The sequence below is a fragment of the Nymphalis io genome, chromosome 24 (genome assembly GCF_905147045.1).
Source record: "Nymphalis io chromosome 24, ilAglIoxx1.1, whole genome shotgun sequence".
In the NCBI taxonomy this organism is placed as follows: domain Eukaryota; kingdom Metazoa; phylum Arthropoda; class Insecta; order Lepidoptera; family Nymphalidae; genus Nymphalis; species Nymphalis io.
Window position 1 is genome coordinate 1793388 of NC_065911.1, and position 16236 is coordinate 1809623.

The 16236-nt window shown below is 36.3% G+C and overlaps 1 protein-coding gene across 3 annotated transcripts; it reads right to left on the reverse strand.

Annotated features, from left to right (window-relative positions):
- Positions 1-3146: 3146 nt before the first annotated feature.
- Positions 3147-16177, reverse strand: LOC126777975 (zinc finger protein 26-like). 3 transcript variants are annotated; one of them, XM_050501333.1, is made up of 12 exons: positions 16089-16177; positions 15433-15872; positions 14636-14721; positions 11133-11178; positions 10610-10800; positions 9279-9484; positions 8672-8788; positions 6735-6944; positions 6012-6080; positions 5598-5699; positions 4908-5121; positions 3147-4763 (listed from the first exon to the last, which is right to left on the reverse strand). In XM_050501333.1, the coding sequence occupies exons 2-12, from the start codon at positions 15722-15724 to the stop codon at positions 4410-4412; spliced, it is 1887 nt and encodes a 628-aa protein (XP_050357290.1). In that variant the 5' UTR covers positions 15725-15872; positions 16089-16177; the 3' UTR covers positions 3147-4409. The 3 variants fall into 3 exon arrangements, with proteins under 3 accessions (XP_050357290.1, XP_050357289.1, XP_050357291.1); XM_050501332.1 differs by having other exon boundaries at positions 15433-16177; XM_050501334.1 differs by lacking the exons at positions 14636-14721; positions 15433-15872; positions 16089-16177 and adding an exon at positions 13827-13900.
- Between the last annotated feature and the right edge of the window lie 59 nt (positions 16178-16236).

Below are 16236 nucleotides of genomic sequence, written 5' to 3' on the forward strand. Positions count from 1 at the left end.
CAAATTCGAGATGAATTTCTAATGCAATCCCCAACAAAGGTACTTAGTGATAAAGGCGAGTCCTAATGACCACTTCATATAATATACTATTATTATATAGCCGGAGAGTTTGTACAGTCAGGAACCACTTAATCAGATTTGAAAGTATTTTTCATTAGATAATCCGTGGTACTTATATGTTATAAAACTTCGCACTACAATCCTTGGGTGTAAATAATGTCTATAATATATATATATATATATATATTATAAGCAAATGAATACAATAGAGTATATGCATGAATTTTTATGACTTAAATTAATCATTTACATATTTATGTAATTCAAAAACTAAACGTCAACCAATGTGGCAATATATTAGGCCCCTTTAACATTGTTTAGCGGGTCATTAATTAAACTGTCTACTTCTTTTGAATGTCAAATCAATAATGAGAGAAAGAGATGAATCTGTGCTTAACTAAACATCCGCTAAGCAACGCTTATAAGTAAGGCCGTTGATTTTTAGTTAAAAATATGGATATTTACTTGTAATGCTAAATATAACGCCGATTTTTATGATCCATATTAAATTTGCGGTGGAAAAAAAATACAAAATCATAAAATACAATATTTACCACATACATACATATTGAACCCAAAGTTTTGTAACACTATTAAGACTTCTGTTTTTAGGAAGTATTGCTTTTAGAACATCAAAACGCAGATGATACTGCGCCTCAACTCAGACAGCCTTGTTGGATAAGGTTTGCTAACCCATCGAATCATGAGAGTCCTGACTCTCATGATCATGATGATTATATTCCCTGGAATAGAGAATACACCTCAGTACACAGTTGTATAGTGTGCATTGAGATTGCCACCGCACAGTCGCCCCAGGAGTTAAAGGTTTCCAAAAAAAAATAAAACAAATATTTTAAATAATCACTTTACTTATATTTTTGCATCATTTTTTTGTACAATTTATTCGTATAAGTATACAATAAATTAAAACATAAAACAAAATAATAACATTCTAGCACTTAAATGTTTAAAAACAATATTTACTGACTTTAAACTAGTCTTGAAATACTGACGACTAAGTCTTGCAAACAATCAACTAAAATAAATTACTTAATGATAAATAAGAAAAAAACCTGTAAACTGACATTCAAGTTATCCATCCGTCAAATTTATTTGTAACTAATAAACGAAACTACGAGATAACTATAAAAACTTAGTTATTTGTTTTATTTCGCTTCATAATTTCTTTTTTTTTCTTTAGCTTGACAATGACCTTTTCTTAAGTATAAGATTATTTCACTACGCGTTATTAGTGCCGGTCTGTGAATTCACATTCATCAGGCCCATGTAAAAACATGAATTTTTTTTACCGTCGATAAGTACATGAAAATTAAGTTGAGCTTACCCGGATTTTAATCGTGACTTTCAATTGGATATTAATTCCAGTCGGCTCTATACCATAAGCAAATGAATACAATAGGGAATATGCATGACTTTTTTATGACCTAAATTAATTACTTACATCTTTATAACGTAGAAAAAACATAAATGAGCTTGAAAACATTCAAAGTGAAATTTAAAACATTTTGAGCCGCTCAAACGCGCGCGCTTTGGATGACGTCACAAGTCGTCCCGTGTTTGTTTACTCTAAGCGTTTCAGTTGCTTCATACATATTTTTAGTTTTAATTGCTATACAGATCATAGAAGAAGCCTTCTTACAGGTATTGTATGGTACCGAAGTGCATCTCTTCGCTCGTAAAATCGAGATTTGATGCAAAATGTGCTGTCATCATAAATGCATCTATCTTCGGTGGATTATGCTTTAACAAAACCACTTTCAGCCATCGTCCTAGATTCACTACAAATATAAATTCACTAGAAATCACCACAGGAATACAGTTTTAAACTATTTTTCTCACACACCACTTATTGAAACACTACGTAAATCTTATGTTATGACGTCTGACGTCACATTTCGTTTCGCCCAATGGTGACGCATTTTTTAAGATCGAATTTCCGGCCTTATTTTTCACTTTTTATACAATATTTTATTTAAATAATAACAAAATAAAACATTTTAATTATAATGTGATATTTGATTAATTTAATTTTTATACATATTCCCTATTATTTATTTATCCCTGCCGCCCTTTATACTGAAATGTATTGAAGACGTTTGTCGGCCTCTGTACTAATATAAGTTACACTAATTCCTAGAGATCATGACATTAATTTATAAAATAATAAAATAAATAATAAATTATATTTACAGAAATCAACAACATAGTAATTAATATATTTCCTGTGAATTCTTTATGTAAAAATATTTTAATTTAAAAAATAAATAATATCGATTACTATCTGCCTGTAATTTTTAATGATCTTGAAATAAACAAACTATTAAACATTTACCTAGAAATCTTTCATACGTACATTTAAAATCTATGTATTAACTTTTTCTATATAATATATTTGTAAGGTATAATCCGCGCGCTACGAGAGTGGAACGGAACCATATTATGGTATAAGAAGATGACAGTTCGCGAATGACGGTGCGTCAGCGAAGGACTAAACAACGAACAGGACAGTAATCGGCATAGCCCAGACATTATTTTAATTGATTATTAAGAGGAGTAAACCCAAGTACACAACTTGGATACCGATATCATTGGTCACCGATATCAAATGACGCGATATGATCGTGATCTTGAATAAAGTATGATATTCTGAATGATATGAAAAAATGTCCGCGAAATTGTAATCGGAAGTTTGAAAGTTAAACTAATGTTATTATAACTAGTTAAGTGAAATAGTGTCGTATTATAAATAATAAATTCACCAAGAACAAGGTAAATTCATCAAGAACTGTAGTGCGTAATACAGCAGAACAATTAGAAAATCGCATGTAATTTGTAATTCTACCGTTTGTTTACCTTTTCTCCTACTACGATTGGAATAGGGTATATGTAGGCTAGTGAGTACTGGGGACTTACGCTAACAACAACAATTGAATTGTTGTTCAGAGGACTACTTTTTATAATATATATGTAATGGATAACAATAAAGTATTATTATTAATTAAGAGTTAAATACCAGCTAATAAATTGGAGAAATCGTTAAAATATTTTAAAAGAAATTTAACGGCAACAAATACTTTAATCAATTTCATTATTGAATATATATATTTAAGGTAATTACCTCATTTTTGTGTTAATCTTAGGGATTTTTTACCTGTGCATATAGAGAACTTTGAATTATCAATACCACATTGACGTATAAAAATTTATTAAATTATTAAAGGTTTTAAATGTCAATTACTTTTCAATGTCACCAATTGGTGACATTGAACCCATCCTGATAGCGCGCGGTTATGTATCGTTTTAAAAATTTACTTTTTGAACTTTTCGCATTGGCAGTGACTTACTATATTAAACGTAATCGTTTCATAATTTTTAATATTAAATCGGACTGAGCGTACTTCTCTATTAACCGTTAAGAATAAATATAGAAATATCATTTTAATTTCTAATAATACTTACTAACGCAGCCATGATTTTATTCCGAGGAGGTACTTCTAGAAAATTCTATAGCCTATTCCAACCACAGGATATAAAAATTAACCACATTGACATTGACGCGATATCATTGGTCGAGATCTGGTATAATCTATGGTATTTATTATGAATTCGCGAATAAATAACGTTTTGAATTTAGAAGTAAAATTAAAGTGGATGTAAGTTAGTGGAATAGTGTTGTATTGTAAATAAATATAAATTCATTGAGAACCCTTTGTTTTGCATAGCATAGTAGAGCTATAAGCAAAACTGCTATATGGCCAGCCATATCTAAATATGAGATTTATTTATCTGTACTCCTTTGATTGGAATAGATTATAGAAATTGATAAAAGTTAGTTTTAAGATCACCCTGCTTCTACGTGACTATGGCGTGTAGGGGTAAGGACGAGTGTCTCATATGGAGCATCTTCAATCGAAAAAGTATCTTCGTGTACTACTTCTTGCAGTACCACAATCAATTGTGTTTTCTACATTTTTATATTCTACTTGTGGTGTTGCAATTACGTTCTTATTTATTGAGAGGTCCATAAATTGCAAAATGGCGCTACTGCTGCCTGATGTTAACATTTATGCATTTATTAGTTGGGATTAATATAGTAATAGAATTATTTAAGGTTACTTTTTGAACTCTAATGTATATCTTTCTCCCTCTAATTCCATTTTACTGACTCATATCAGCACGTTCCTTTAAATATCACCTTCTAGCTCCAGAGCATGTGAATATTATAAATTTTGAGTGACACTTACGCCGAAACACCCCCCCTACCTCGACATTCCAAATACCTGGCCACGCCATACCAATACCATGAGACAATTCAATCACATACAAGTTCAACACTCCCGCTGAATGTCGACGAATGTTTCAAAGAGCGGCACAGATATATTTTGTGTCTCTGTCTTCACACCGTTTTCTCTCTCCTGAGTGTTTATGTAGAGGGGGTCACCACCGCTTGTGATCGGATCGTAGACTTTCACCTTCGACACCATCCGTTCGTCCATACTGTTCTCAACCGTGATAAGCGTCCGCTTGCTCTGAGCTTTGATCTCCGCGCGCGACATCTTCAAATGTTTCAGCTTGTAATGTATTTTCACGTACGACTGAGTTTTGAACTTCTGCCCGCACTCGTTGCACGGGTACGTTTCACCCGAGTGACCTTTGATGTGACGCGTAAGTACCTGCTGATTCTAAAATATAAACAAAAAAACAATTTGATTTAAGATTAAGATACAATCACCAAAGGGATTTACGTAAATCATTCGATAGAATCTATCATGTATTAAAGTAACAACCGATATACGGCGAATGAATGAGGGGGAGGGGGGGCTCACCGCGAACATCTTCCCGCAGACGGGGCAGGTCTTGTCGCGCGGCGGCGCGATGCGCAGGTGCACGGCGCACGCGTGCGCGCGCAGGCGGGCGGGCGTGCGGAACACGCGGCCGCACGCGCACGCGTGGCGGCGCTGCTGCAGGTGCGACCACTCGATGTGCGAGCGCACCTCCGCCTTCGTGAAGTACCACTTCTTGCAGTAGTCGCACTGGAATCTGTGCCCCGACCACCGTCATTCGTGTCTATCTACGTTCTATTTATTGTATCGCAATCAAGTTCTACTTTAATTTTATGTGTACTTTAAATATGTATGTATTTAAAACAAACGGTATATACCAGTGGGTCGTATACATGAGCGTATTAACTATTAGAAAATAGTGATAAAAAGTTTTAGCTACTTTGTTGTGGTTGGTGAAATCAGAAAATTGTAAATCTTTTTGTAATTGTAACGGCCGGTGTTACATGTTTTAACTATTAAGTTACTACTGACTACTAATCGATTGTAAAGTTATATGCAAGTCCGTCCGCGTAGGTGCCACCCACTCATCATATATTCTACCGGTTGAGTGATAATATTTCTTACAGCGCCAGTGTCCATGGGCGGTGACGATCACTTACCATAAGGCCCATTTACTCATCCGGCTACCTATTTTATATAAAAAAAATACAATTCGTGTGTGTGTCGCCGTACTTGCGCACGCGCTCGGTGTGCATGCGCTGCGTGTGTCGCGCGAGCATGGCGCGCGTCGTCAGCACGCGCCCGCACTGCGCGCACGTCGTGTTGGCGCCCGACCTGGGACACCGCCACGTTATACGCTACTAACGCTTCTAGATACTATATTTATTTACAAACTTATTCTATTTCCCTTAACTACTTCAAACATATATAATTTTTACTTCCAAAGTTCAATACAGAAATCCGTTAAAAACCATTATTACCACAGATAATATAGACCAATTATGTGATTTAAGTTCAAGGTCAAAGTTGTTTTTTTTTTTATCTTTACTCCTCCTGTCATTGATAGAAACTATGTGATCACCAAATCTAATACATCATGAATACATGTGCTGATTTACTAATTTAAATAACGGTGTCACAACTCACCCTCTCACTCCCCCCTGCGAAGCGTACGTCCGACCCGTGAAGTTCTCGTTATAGGTACCATCTTCATTCCTATAACCATAGATTACCGTTTACCATCAAACTTTGACTAGCTTTAAATATCCTCAACTTGTGATGAAAATATGTAGAAAAGCCAAGTGTGCAAACGTTTATATCCGGTGGTGACCACTTAACTTCAGGTAGCCCAATGAAAATAATAAAAAAATAATTGATAACTTTTATTGGTAATGATTTGTTATTTATAAAATTTATGATTTGGTCAAAAAATCATAAGCCAAGCCGAGATGGCCCAGTGGTAAGAACGCGTGAATGTAAACCAATGATCGTGGTTTTAAACCCGGGCAAGCACCACTGAATTACCATGTGCTTAATTTGTGATTATAATTTATCTCGTGCTTTACGGTGAAGAAACATCGTGAGAGAACCTGCATGTGTCTAATTGCATTAAAATTCTGCCACATGTGTATTCCACCAACCCGCATTGGAGCAGCGTGGTGGAATAAGCTCCAAACCTTCTTCTCAAAAAGGTAGAAGAGGTCATTAGCCCAGCAGCGGGATATGCACAGGCTGTTACGGTATGAAATTTATTACTGTTTGTATACCTAAATAATACAAATTAAATATATCTATGGGCATATCACACACACAAGAATATTTAACTCAGGCAGACGTTAAACAGTTATTACGTTATGTATGAGCACTCACAGAGGATTCTTCGAATGATGCTGCCTGTAATGTACCCTGAGCACTTCAATGTTCTTGAACGTTCTAGAACAGTGCTTACACACGACTGGCTGGCGGTCCTCGTGTGTCTGCAAGTGTCGTATGAGGTAGGCTTTATTCCTAAATTCACGCCCGCAATGCGAACATATCGCCTTCCTATCTATATTCTTGCGTACTTCTTCATTGTGTGTCCTGGAATTTAATCCTTTGTTTTCTACTAAAACTTACCGGTACTTACCGGATGGGGGACACCCATCCACCCATCCGGGTACCGCTCGATTACTATTTACTGAATTGAACCTTCACACAATAATACGAAATATTGCTGTATTTTGGTATGAGCCGAGAAGGCCCAGTGGTTAGATCGCGTGAACGCTTAACCGATGATCGTGGGTTCAAACCCGAGTAAGCACAACTGAATTTTCATGTGCTTAATTTGTATTTATAATTCATCTCGTGCTTGACGGTGAAGGAAAACATCGTGAGGAAACCTGCATGTGTCTAATATCACTGAAATTCTGCCACATGAGTATTCCACCAACCCGCATTGGAGCAGCGTGGTGGTATATGCTCCAAACCTTCTCCTCAAAAAGAAGAGGAGGATTTAGCCCAGCATTGGGACATTCACAGGCTGTGCATATATATTGGTATGATAAGCAAGCTAGTAATTGCAGGTACAAGGGACATAATATCTTAGCTCCCGTGATTATCAGCGCTTATGAAAGATAGATAATAATGGAACAACGATTTATGAATCTTTGATCAGAGATTTTTTTATGTAATTAGCAGTTGCTACACTTTGTTATATTGTAGCGTTTGTGTTGGCAGCATATGTACAAGGCGTAGACTGAAAAGCAGCCTAGCTGAGACTACGACCTTTTCACCAAATTATGATATTGTTAACTCTTTTTTTATGGTTTTGTACCTTAATTTTATTGTCTTTGTTTCTTTTTGGTAAAAATTTTTATTTATTATTATTATATATACGTAATTCATATGTTAGAAACGTACAATTATTACGTAATTATGTTACGTTTAGTAGCAAATTGGTGACAAGATAAATATTTGTAATTTTTCTTACGCACTACTTCTTGCTGTGTATAAATATTGAAACCGTTTAAAACTACTAGTAATAGTTTACTAGTAATAATATAAGCAAAGAGGCTGGCAGCGGCAGGCGGGCATTCTACCACTGAACCGGTTCCAACAACCCGCATTTGAGCAGCGTGGTGGAATAAACTCCAAACCTTCTCCTCAAAAAGGGAGAGGAGACCTTCAGCCCAGGAGTGGGACATTCACAGGCTGTTACAGCTGGCAGCGGATGGAGACTGCGGAGACTGACTAATTGCGTGCCATTGGAGAGGCCTATGTACAACAGTGGACGACGAAGGGTTGATGATGATGATGGTGACTAGTAATAAAAGTGGTAGTGATATTTATTGTAATATTGTTTTACAAGGACATTTAACTGATGAGGACGTTAAGTACACTAATGTCAAATTTATTATATCTGTCAAGGGCCTACTTAAATAAAATATATGGTGTATTTATCTATATAAGTATGTATTTACAAAAGAAAAATAGTTTGTATAGTATGTTTGAATAGACTATCTTAATCTAGAATAATTACTCTGAATATACGAGATAATTACTTAATTACTAGATAATTACTCTATACGAGAAAAAGATGGTAAGTAGTAACATCGTCCATCGAAAAGTAGTATGTGTAGTATATCAGTTGTCTGGTTTCCATAGTACAAGCTCTGTAGAAGCTTAGTTTGGGATCAGATGGCCGTGTGTGAAAAATGTCCCAGGATATTATTATTATTATTATAAATATATGGTGATTTAATTTTTGTTACACAATAAAATAATTTCTTAATTTCATAAAAGTATATGGTTAGGAGAGTTCAGCTCACCTAACATGGCACCGGTACCAGCCCCGCTCGTAGAACACGCGCTGACACACGGGGCACTCGAGGTGCAGCGGTTTCGTGTGCATCTGTTCCACGTGCCGCTTTAGATACTGCGGCCGTCTGCGGGACGCAACCCACCACATTAGAATAGCAGGTCACTACTTGACCCATTGCGGACCCTATACAGACCTTTAATTAGCACAATACAAATATACTCCATTGGTCAACAAAATACGAAAAACATATCTTTTCCAAACAACCACAAAAAATAGTTGAGGAAGATCAACTAATATTTTGATCTATTTCAATAGATACCCTATATGAATCAGTTCTTCTAGATTCTAGACGCAAGACTGACCGGTACTACGAATCGGTATGGATCTATCCCTAATGGTATAGTTAGAAAGTTCTTTGAAAATAAACATGACTTCTGATATATTTATGAGTATTATAAGATAAATAGTGTGAGAAATAAAAATGTTTGTTTTTTTTTTTATATTTGCCAGGAGGCAAATGACTCTACTCCACCTGACGGTAAGTGGTTTTGTCTTTTCAAGCGATAACACTGGAACACAATGAGCAGACCAGCGTCCGCTCGGCGCGCACGTACTTGAACCCGCGGCCGCAGTGCGCGCACTGGAAGGCGGCGCCGACGTGCTCGCGCATGACGTGCGCCGCCACCGTGTCCTTGTCGCGCAGGCGCAGCGCGCACACGCGGCAGCGGTACCGCCGGTAGTGGCGCAGGCGGTGCCGGTACAGCACGTCCGCGCTCTTCACGCGCGCGCCGCAGATGTCGCACGCGTGGCTGCCGTTCTCCTGCGAGGGACATTACGGTTCGGACACCACTGCGGATCCGATGTACGATTTGAGTGAACCGTACGATAGAAGTGTGTACATATACGAAATAGATTCATGTTTTTTTTTATACATAAAATCGAAATTAATAACAAGACGATTTTTAAGATTCGTTGGCGTTTTTTTTTTCGTACAATATTCTAATATTTTAAGTTCGTTGCTAACTGCCCCGTTGGTCTAGTGGATTGATATAAGGCCGCAGACCCGGAGGTCCTGGGTTCGATTCCCAGGTCGGGCCAATAAAAAGTTATTGGGTTTTTCTGTCAGAAAATTCTCAGTAGCAGTCCGGAGTCTGGAAGTGTGTACACTCCCGTGCCTCTGAAAGCACGTAAAGCCGTTGGTCCTGCGCCTGAACTCTTTCCGGTCGTGTCGGATTGCCGTCCGATTGAATTATGAGAGTTACGGAATAGAGAGTGCACCTGTGTTAGCGCACACACTTGTGCACTATAATATCTCCTGCGTAGTTGGCTAATCTCTCTTGAGATTGGCCGCCGTGGCCGAAATCGGTCTGGAGGACATTATTATTATTATTTTAAGTTCGTTAGTTTGAAGTGCTTGCATTTATTTATTTCCAGACTGTGTCACAAACAGTTTCAATATTACTATGTTTCTTGGTATTCTTTCTAGTTGTGTTACAGTTGCCTTTCTTGAGTCTTGAGATTCCAGTAAGATTCTGGAGTCCTAAACGTGTCTGTATGGTATTTCAGCAGCCTGTCCACGATGAAGTTATATATATTATGTATGTATGTGTATGTGGTATGTATTTACTGGTGGTAGGGCTTTGTGCAAGCTCGTCTGGGTAGGTACCACCCGGTCATCAGATATTCTACCGCAAAACAGCAATACTTGATATTGTTGTGTTCCGGTTTGAAGGGTGAGTGAGCCAGTGTAATTACAGGCACAAGGGACATAAAATCTTAGTTCCCAAGGTTGGTGGCGCATTGGATATGTAAGCGATGGTTGACATTTCTTACAATGCCAATGTCTAAGAGCGTTGGTGACCACTTACCATCAGGTGGCCCATAGGCTCGTCCGCCTTCCTATTCTATAAAAAAAAAAAAAAAATGTAATATTGTCAAAACTTACCGGCGAATGTATTTTCATATGCATTTGGTAAGCGTCCTCGATAACGAACCCGAGCGCGCACGGCTCACACGTGTAGTTCATGTGCTTCCGACTATTAAACAAGTCGTGATGTTCCACGAGTCGCTCGGCCTCATCTATCGTCACTATTTCTATGTGTTTCGTTATATCATCTGAATATGTCTGTTCGTCATCTGAAATTAGACAATTCAACACCACCCTATTAGAGCATGTACGAAATTGACGTTTGCATGGGCAAATAGGTTTGCTTGAGCAAACGCTGCAGTCGCTTATTAACAGATTCAGGATCAAAATAATAATGACAATATATACTTAAGTCTGCTAGCTGCTTTCTATTATTCGTTATTATCCCCCATTTCGATAACTCTTAATAATAAAGACGCATGTTTAAAGAACTGTTATTAATTCAATATAAAAGTGAATTGACAGAATTTTACAGATAAATCAATCAATATTTTTTACTACAATTTAAAAACAAAAACATAAATACTATATAAAAACTTACTTCGTTGTTTGCCTTTGAAAAGTGGTTTAACGTTTGACTCCTTTTTCTGAAAAAAAAAGTTTTAACTTAATGCGTCATAATTACTCATAACATTTAATAAAGCCGGGACTTAATATAAATACAGTAACAGTAACAGTAACAGCCTGTAAATGTCCCACTGCTGGGCTAAGGCCTCCTCTCCCTTTTTTTGAGGAGAAGGTTTGGAGCTTATTCCACCACGCTGCTCCAGTGCGGGTTGGTGGAATACACATGAATTTCAGTGAAATTAGACACATGCAGGTTTCCTCACGATGTTTTCCTTCACCGTAAAGCACGAGATGAATTATAATTACAAATTAAGCACATGAAAAGTCAGTGGTGCTTGCCCGGGCTTGAACCCACGATCATCGGTTAAGATTCACGCGTTCTTACCACTGGGCCATCTCGGCTACAATATAAATACGCATCCCACTATTTAATCCTACTGATTGGCACGGGCTATTGGTGGAGACTTCCTTAGCGACGATTACCAAAACTAACATATGACAGATATCTTCCCCTAGTTGTAACTGCTACCCAACGCCTCCAATGATTTGCCCGCACGATCACCTCATCCTCAACCTCGTAAGTTGCTACTGTCTCTGATCTCCTGGGTAGGACGACACTAAGTACCGGACGAGACATACATCAGGACACGACCCAATGGATGATAATCAAGATTATAATGCCTTAGAGGCCTAGAGATGCCTGAAATGTTTCAGGTTAAAAAGAAATGACCTGGTAGTCAAAGCTACCCGACGCGCCCGGGTATGCCCGGATCCACAATGCCCGTAAGTGGACTGGCTTAGACTTCCACTAGCCGAGTTAAAAAATAAGCGAGTTTACAGTTATTGTGTACTGCTTTTTATTGTAATGTAATAAAAGATCGACAGACATATTTTTTATTTCTAATAAATGCAAAGGAAAAGGTATGCGGACCAATAAATGGTACTGGTGGTAGAGCTTTATGGCAGATTTATCGTTAAAATTTTGTTCGTTAAAGCAGAATACCGAACATAATACGCATTTACTGGTGGTAGGACTTTGTGCAAGCTCGTCTTGGTAGGTACCACCCACTCATCAGATATTCTACCGCAATACAGCAGTACTTGGTATTGTTGTGTTCCGGTTTGAAGAATGAGTGAGCCAGTGTAATTACCGGCACAAGGGACATAACATCTTAGTTCCCAAGATTGGTGGCGCATTGGTGATGTAAGCGATGGTTAATACGATAAGCGATGGTTAATACGATAAGCGATGGCCCATATGCTCGTCCGCTTTCCTTCCTATTCTATATTTAAAAAAAATGGGCCACATTATTGTAAGTCACCATCGTCCATGAACATTGACGCTGTATGAAATATTAACCATCCCTTACATCGTGTATGAGTCATCGTACTTGCGAACTAAGGAGTTATATCACCTGTAGTTACACTGCTCGGACCCTTCAAACCGGAACACAATAATACTTAGTATTGTCGTTTAAATTTCGATTTGAGTTTTGACGGCGGCCAATTTCAAAGTTTAGTCAACTGCGATGGAAGATTTAGAAGTGTGTCTGATTGCGCAAACAAAATCGCACTCTATTCCCTAACGGTAATCGGATGGCAATCCGACCGGAAAGAGGTCAGACTACTAGCTTTACGTACTTTCCGAGGCACGGGAGTGTGACAGTGCCAACTTTCTAACTACGGGCCGTTGAGAATTTCTTAACAGAAAAACTTACTAACTTTTTTATTGGTCCGAACTTCCCAACTAGCTGTTCGACTTACCAAACTGTTAGCATTAAGATCATCACAACGAAGTTATGAAAAATAAACTAATATGGTAAATAAGTACATATTTAATATTAAAATTATGCGATCATTTTTAATATTAATATAATATAAAAATATATATAATATAAAAATATTAATTTTATTAATAAATTTAAAAAATCTTTGATATTTCCAAATTTTTTAAAGTTTTCTCAAAACTACTAAAGTACTTTCTGGAAACTTTTAGGATTGCCATCCGTAGTTCAAACATGAAAATCAATTTTCCTTATATTTATTAGTAATACCTAAATATGGGTTTAATAATGAATTAAATTCCTTCCACGTGATGGGGAGGCAGGTTTTAGCTACCCTATGTCCTTTTCATTACCCCTGACAACGTGGATACACAATTTCATGATGATCGGTTCAGTAGTTAAGACGCGAAAGCGTAACACTCGAAAGTGCGTTTGTCTGTTACGCTTTCGCATTTATAATATTAGTCAGATTTATCGTTAAAATTTTATTCGTTAAAGCAGAATACCAAACATAATACGCATTTACTGGTGGTAGGACTTTGTGCAAGCTCGTCTTGGTAGGTACCACCCACTCATCAGATATTCTACCGTAATACAGCAGTACTTGGTATTGTTGTGTTCCGGTTTGAAGAGTGAGTGAGCCAGTGTAATTACCGGCACAAGGGACATAACATCGTAGTTCCCAAGATTGGTGGCACATTGGCGATGTAAGAGATGGTTAACATTTCTTACAATGCCAATGTCTATGGGCGTTGGTGACCATTTACCATTAGGTACCCCATTTGCTAGTTCACCTACCTATTCTATACAAAAAACACATATTCGACCCTTACCTAACAGCTACCTAATAGTAATCAGGGAGAGGAACATAGGGGAAAACATACCATAGTCTCTTATTTACGTTGATGATGTTCTTCAGATTCGATTACAACCACGGCGGCCATTCACAATGGAGCTAACTTCCCGGAACTAAGTACGCATATGTGTGCAAACACAAGTGCACTCTATTCCCTCGTTCTCAAAATCCGATGGGACGGCCAATGCGACACTAGCGCAAAGATTTGAGGTGCAAGTCCAAAGAATTTACGAGCGGAAGTTATCAGTATTCCAGACTCTTGGCAACTACTGAGAAATTCTCGACATTCAATGACTTTTAGAACCCGGGAACTCAGAAGCTAGCCTATTGGTCTAGTCTGAATCGCGATCGGCGTGTCATGGTAGTATGCGCGAGCGACCCCGTGATATCTCCCGAAGAGACGGACTGGGTACCGCTAGTTTTTTGTGGTTGAGAATATATTTTTTTCGCAAAATCTATTTTACGCTACTGATTCTATTTATGAAATAAATATTTTAAGTAAATTCATATATCTATCTGTCAAATATTAGTTTTTGCAACTCGCTGCTAGGAAATCTAATTATTTATTTACATTACCAACAGTGTTTTGATTACTAAAGAAGATGAAATATATTTCACACCTGTTCTTGTTTTTTTAATAATCATTAACAGTAACTTATATTAAGCAAAGGCTGAGTTATAAAATAGTTGCAATATTTAAAAAATAGTATATCAATACTAACAAAATTACAAACAATTTTTTGACAACAAAACAACTAAAATGTTTATTTATTTGTCTTCATAAATTGTAATTAAAATTTCAAAGGCGTATAATAAATGTATTTTTAAATAATTCACCTTTTTCTTACTCTTCGCAGGCAAGTAGTCATCATCCATTTCATCCTTGCCTTTTCTAACTCTTGAGGTTGTTAATAGTTTTCCATCTTAAACAAAAACTAAAGTTGTAATAATTAAAATTATTTTAATTCTTATATAAATACTCATTTTCGCCCTTTGTGTCAGGCGGTAGTTACCCTATCCTTTTAGCAACCGCTGACAATGTATATGCAAAATTGCATGACGACGATGCTCGGTTGAGTAGTTAAGATGTGAAAGCATAACAAACAAACTCACTTTCGCATTTATAGTATTAGTTATGATCTCATGAACACGATCATTTTTTCTGTGTCAACTTAACTTTTTTTAGCAACGACAAAGACAACAACCCAAAAGGCCTATATAAAAATAATTACACATTACATAGCAAAAAAATTGTAGCTATAAATAACTAATCATATCAGGCCTTAATATAAATGCTTCAATTGTACGGGACATGGAAATATTTCTGTGAGAAAATGTAGCTAGATAAATTAATTTCACCGTTAGTAGAGATACACAAAAAATAAGTTATTAAATGATCATAAATGTAATTTTTGACAATTTTATTTACCTAAGATTATTGCTACATTGTCATTTATATATATTGCAATCTAATTTGAGTCTAATATAAATAAGACTAGACCAAATAATATATAAAAATTACAACAGTAATTACTGTTCTATATATTTTCTATATATTATAAATACAACGAAGAATTAATCATTATCTTGTTTACTTTCAGTTTAAATATATGGAATATAATTTTATCATTTACCGTAATTTTTATAGAATTCACCATTGTAGTATGTAGGATCAAGTTTCATAACCATTTGTTCCGGAACGATTTCATGGTTTTCATACGGATTCTCATCCTGATCTATAGTCTCTAATTTGACGGTCAAATCATTAGTTATTTCTTGCTTAATAGAAACAAAATTTTCTGGACACACACTATCAACCTCCTTGGTATCATTTTCTATTTTTAAATTCACTTCAATATCGATTTCATGTTCTACCGGTTCTTTTTTGATTTGTATATCTGTATACATTTCTGGTGATGGATCCATTTTAAGATAATTTATTTTAAAATGTATCGAATACAAACATTTATTATTTTTTCAAAATATCTTCATTTATCACGAAAACGTTTAAAACATGTTTGTATATAACTTATATGTTTCGTTAATATTATTGTATTTTCGTGTTTACTACTATCTGAAAAATGGAATATTTAACACTTTTTAATATATTTCTTATACGAAACTTGTAATGGTAATGAGATTATCGCCATTCACTAAGTACCGTTCTGTGACAAATTATCAGTAGGCCATGATGTATGTATGGCTTCTATCGCATTTCTACAAAACACTTTTACCACTAATTTACTCAATGTTACTACACTATCACTCATAAAACACTTAAGATTTTTACCTTTTTTTTTAAATTGGACTACTATTTTCCTAAAAAAAGTATAACAAGATCATTATTTTTGGATCGTAACAAATTCGCCGATAGCACGATAATCCAAATTCTGAAGACTGTCAAAACTTGAAAAGTAGAATATAATGTTGCAATAAAA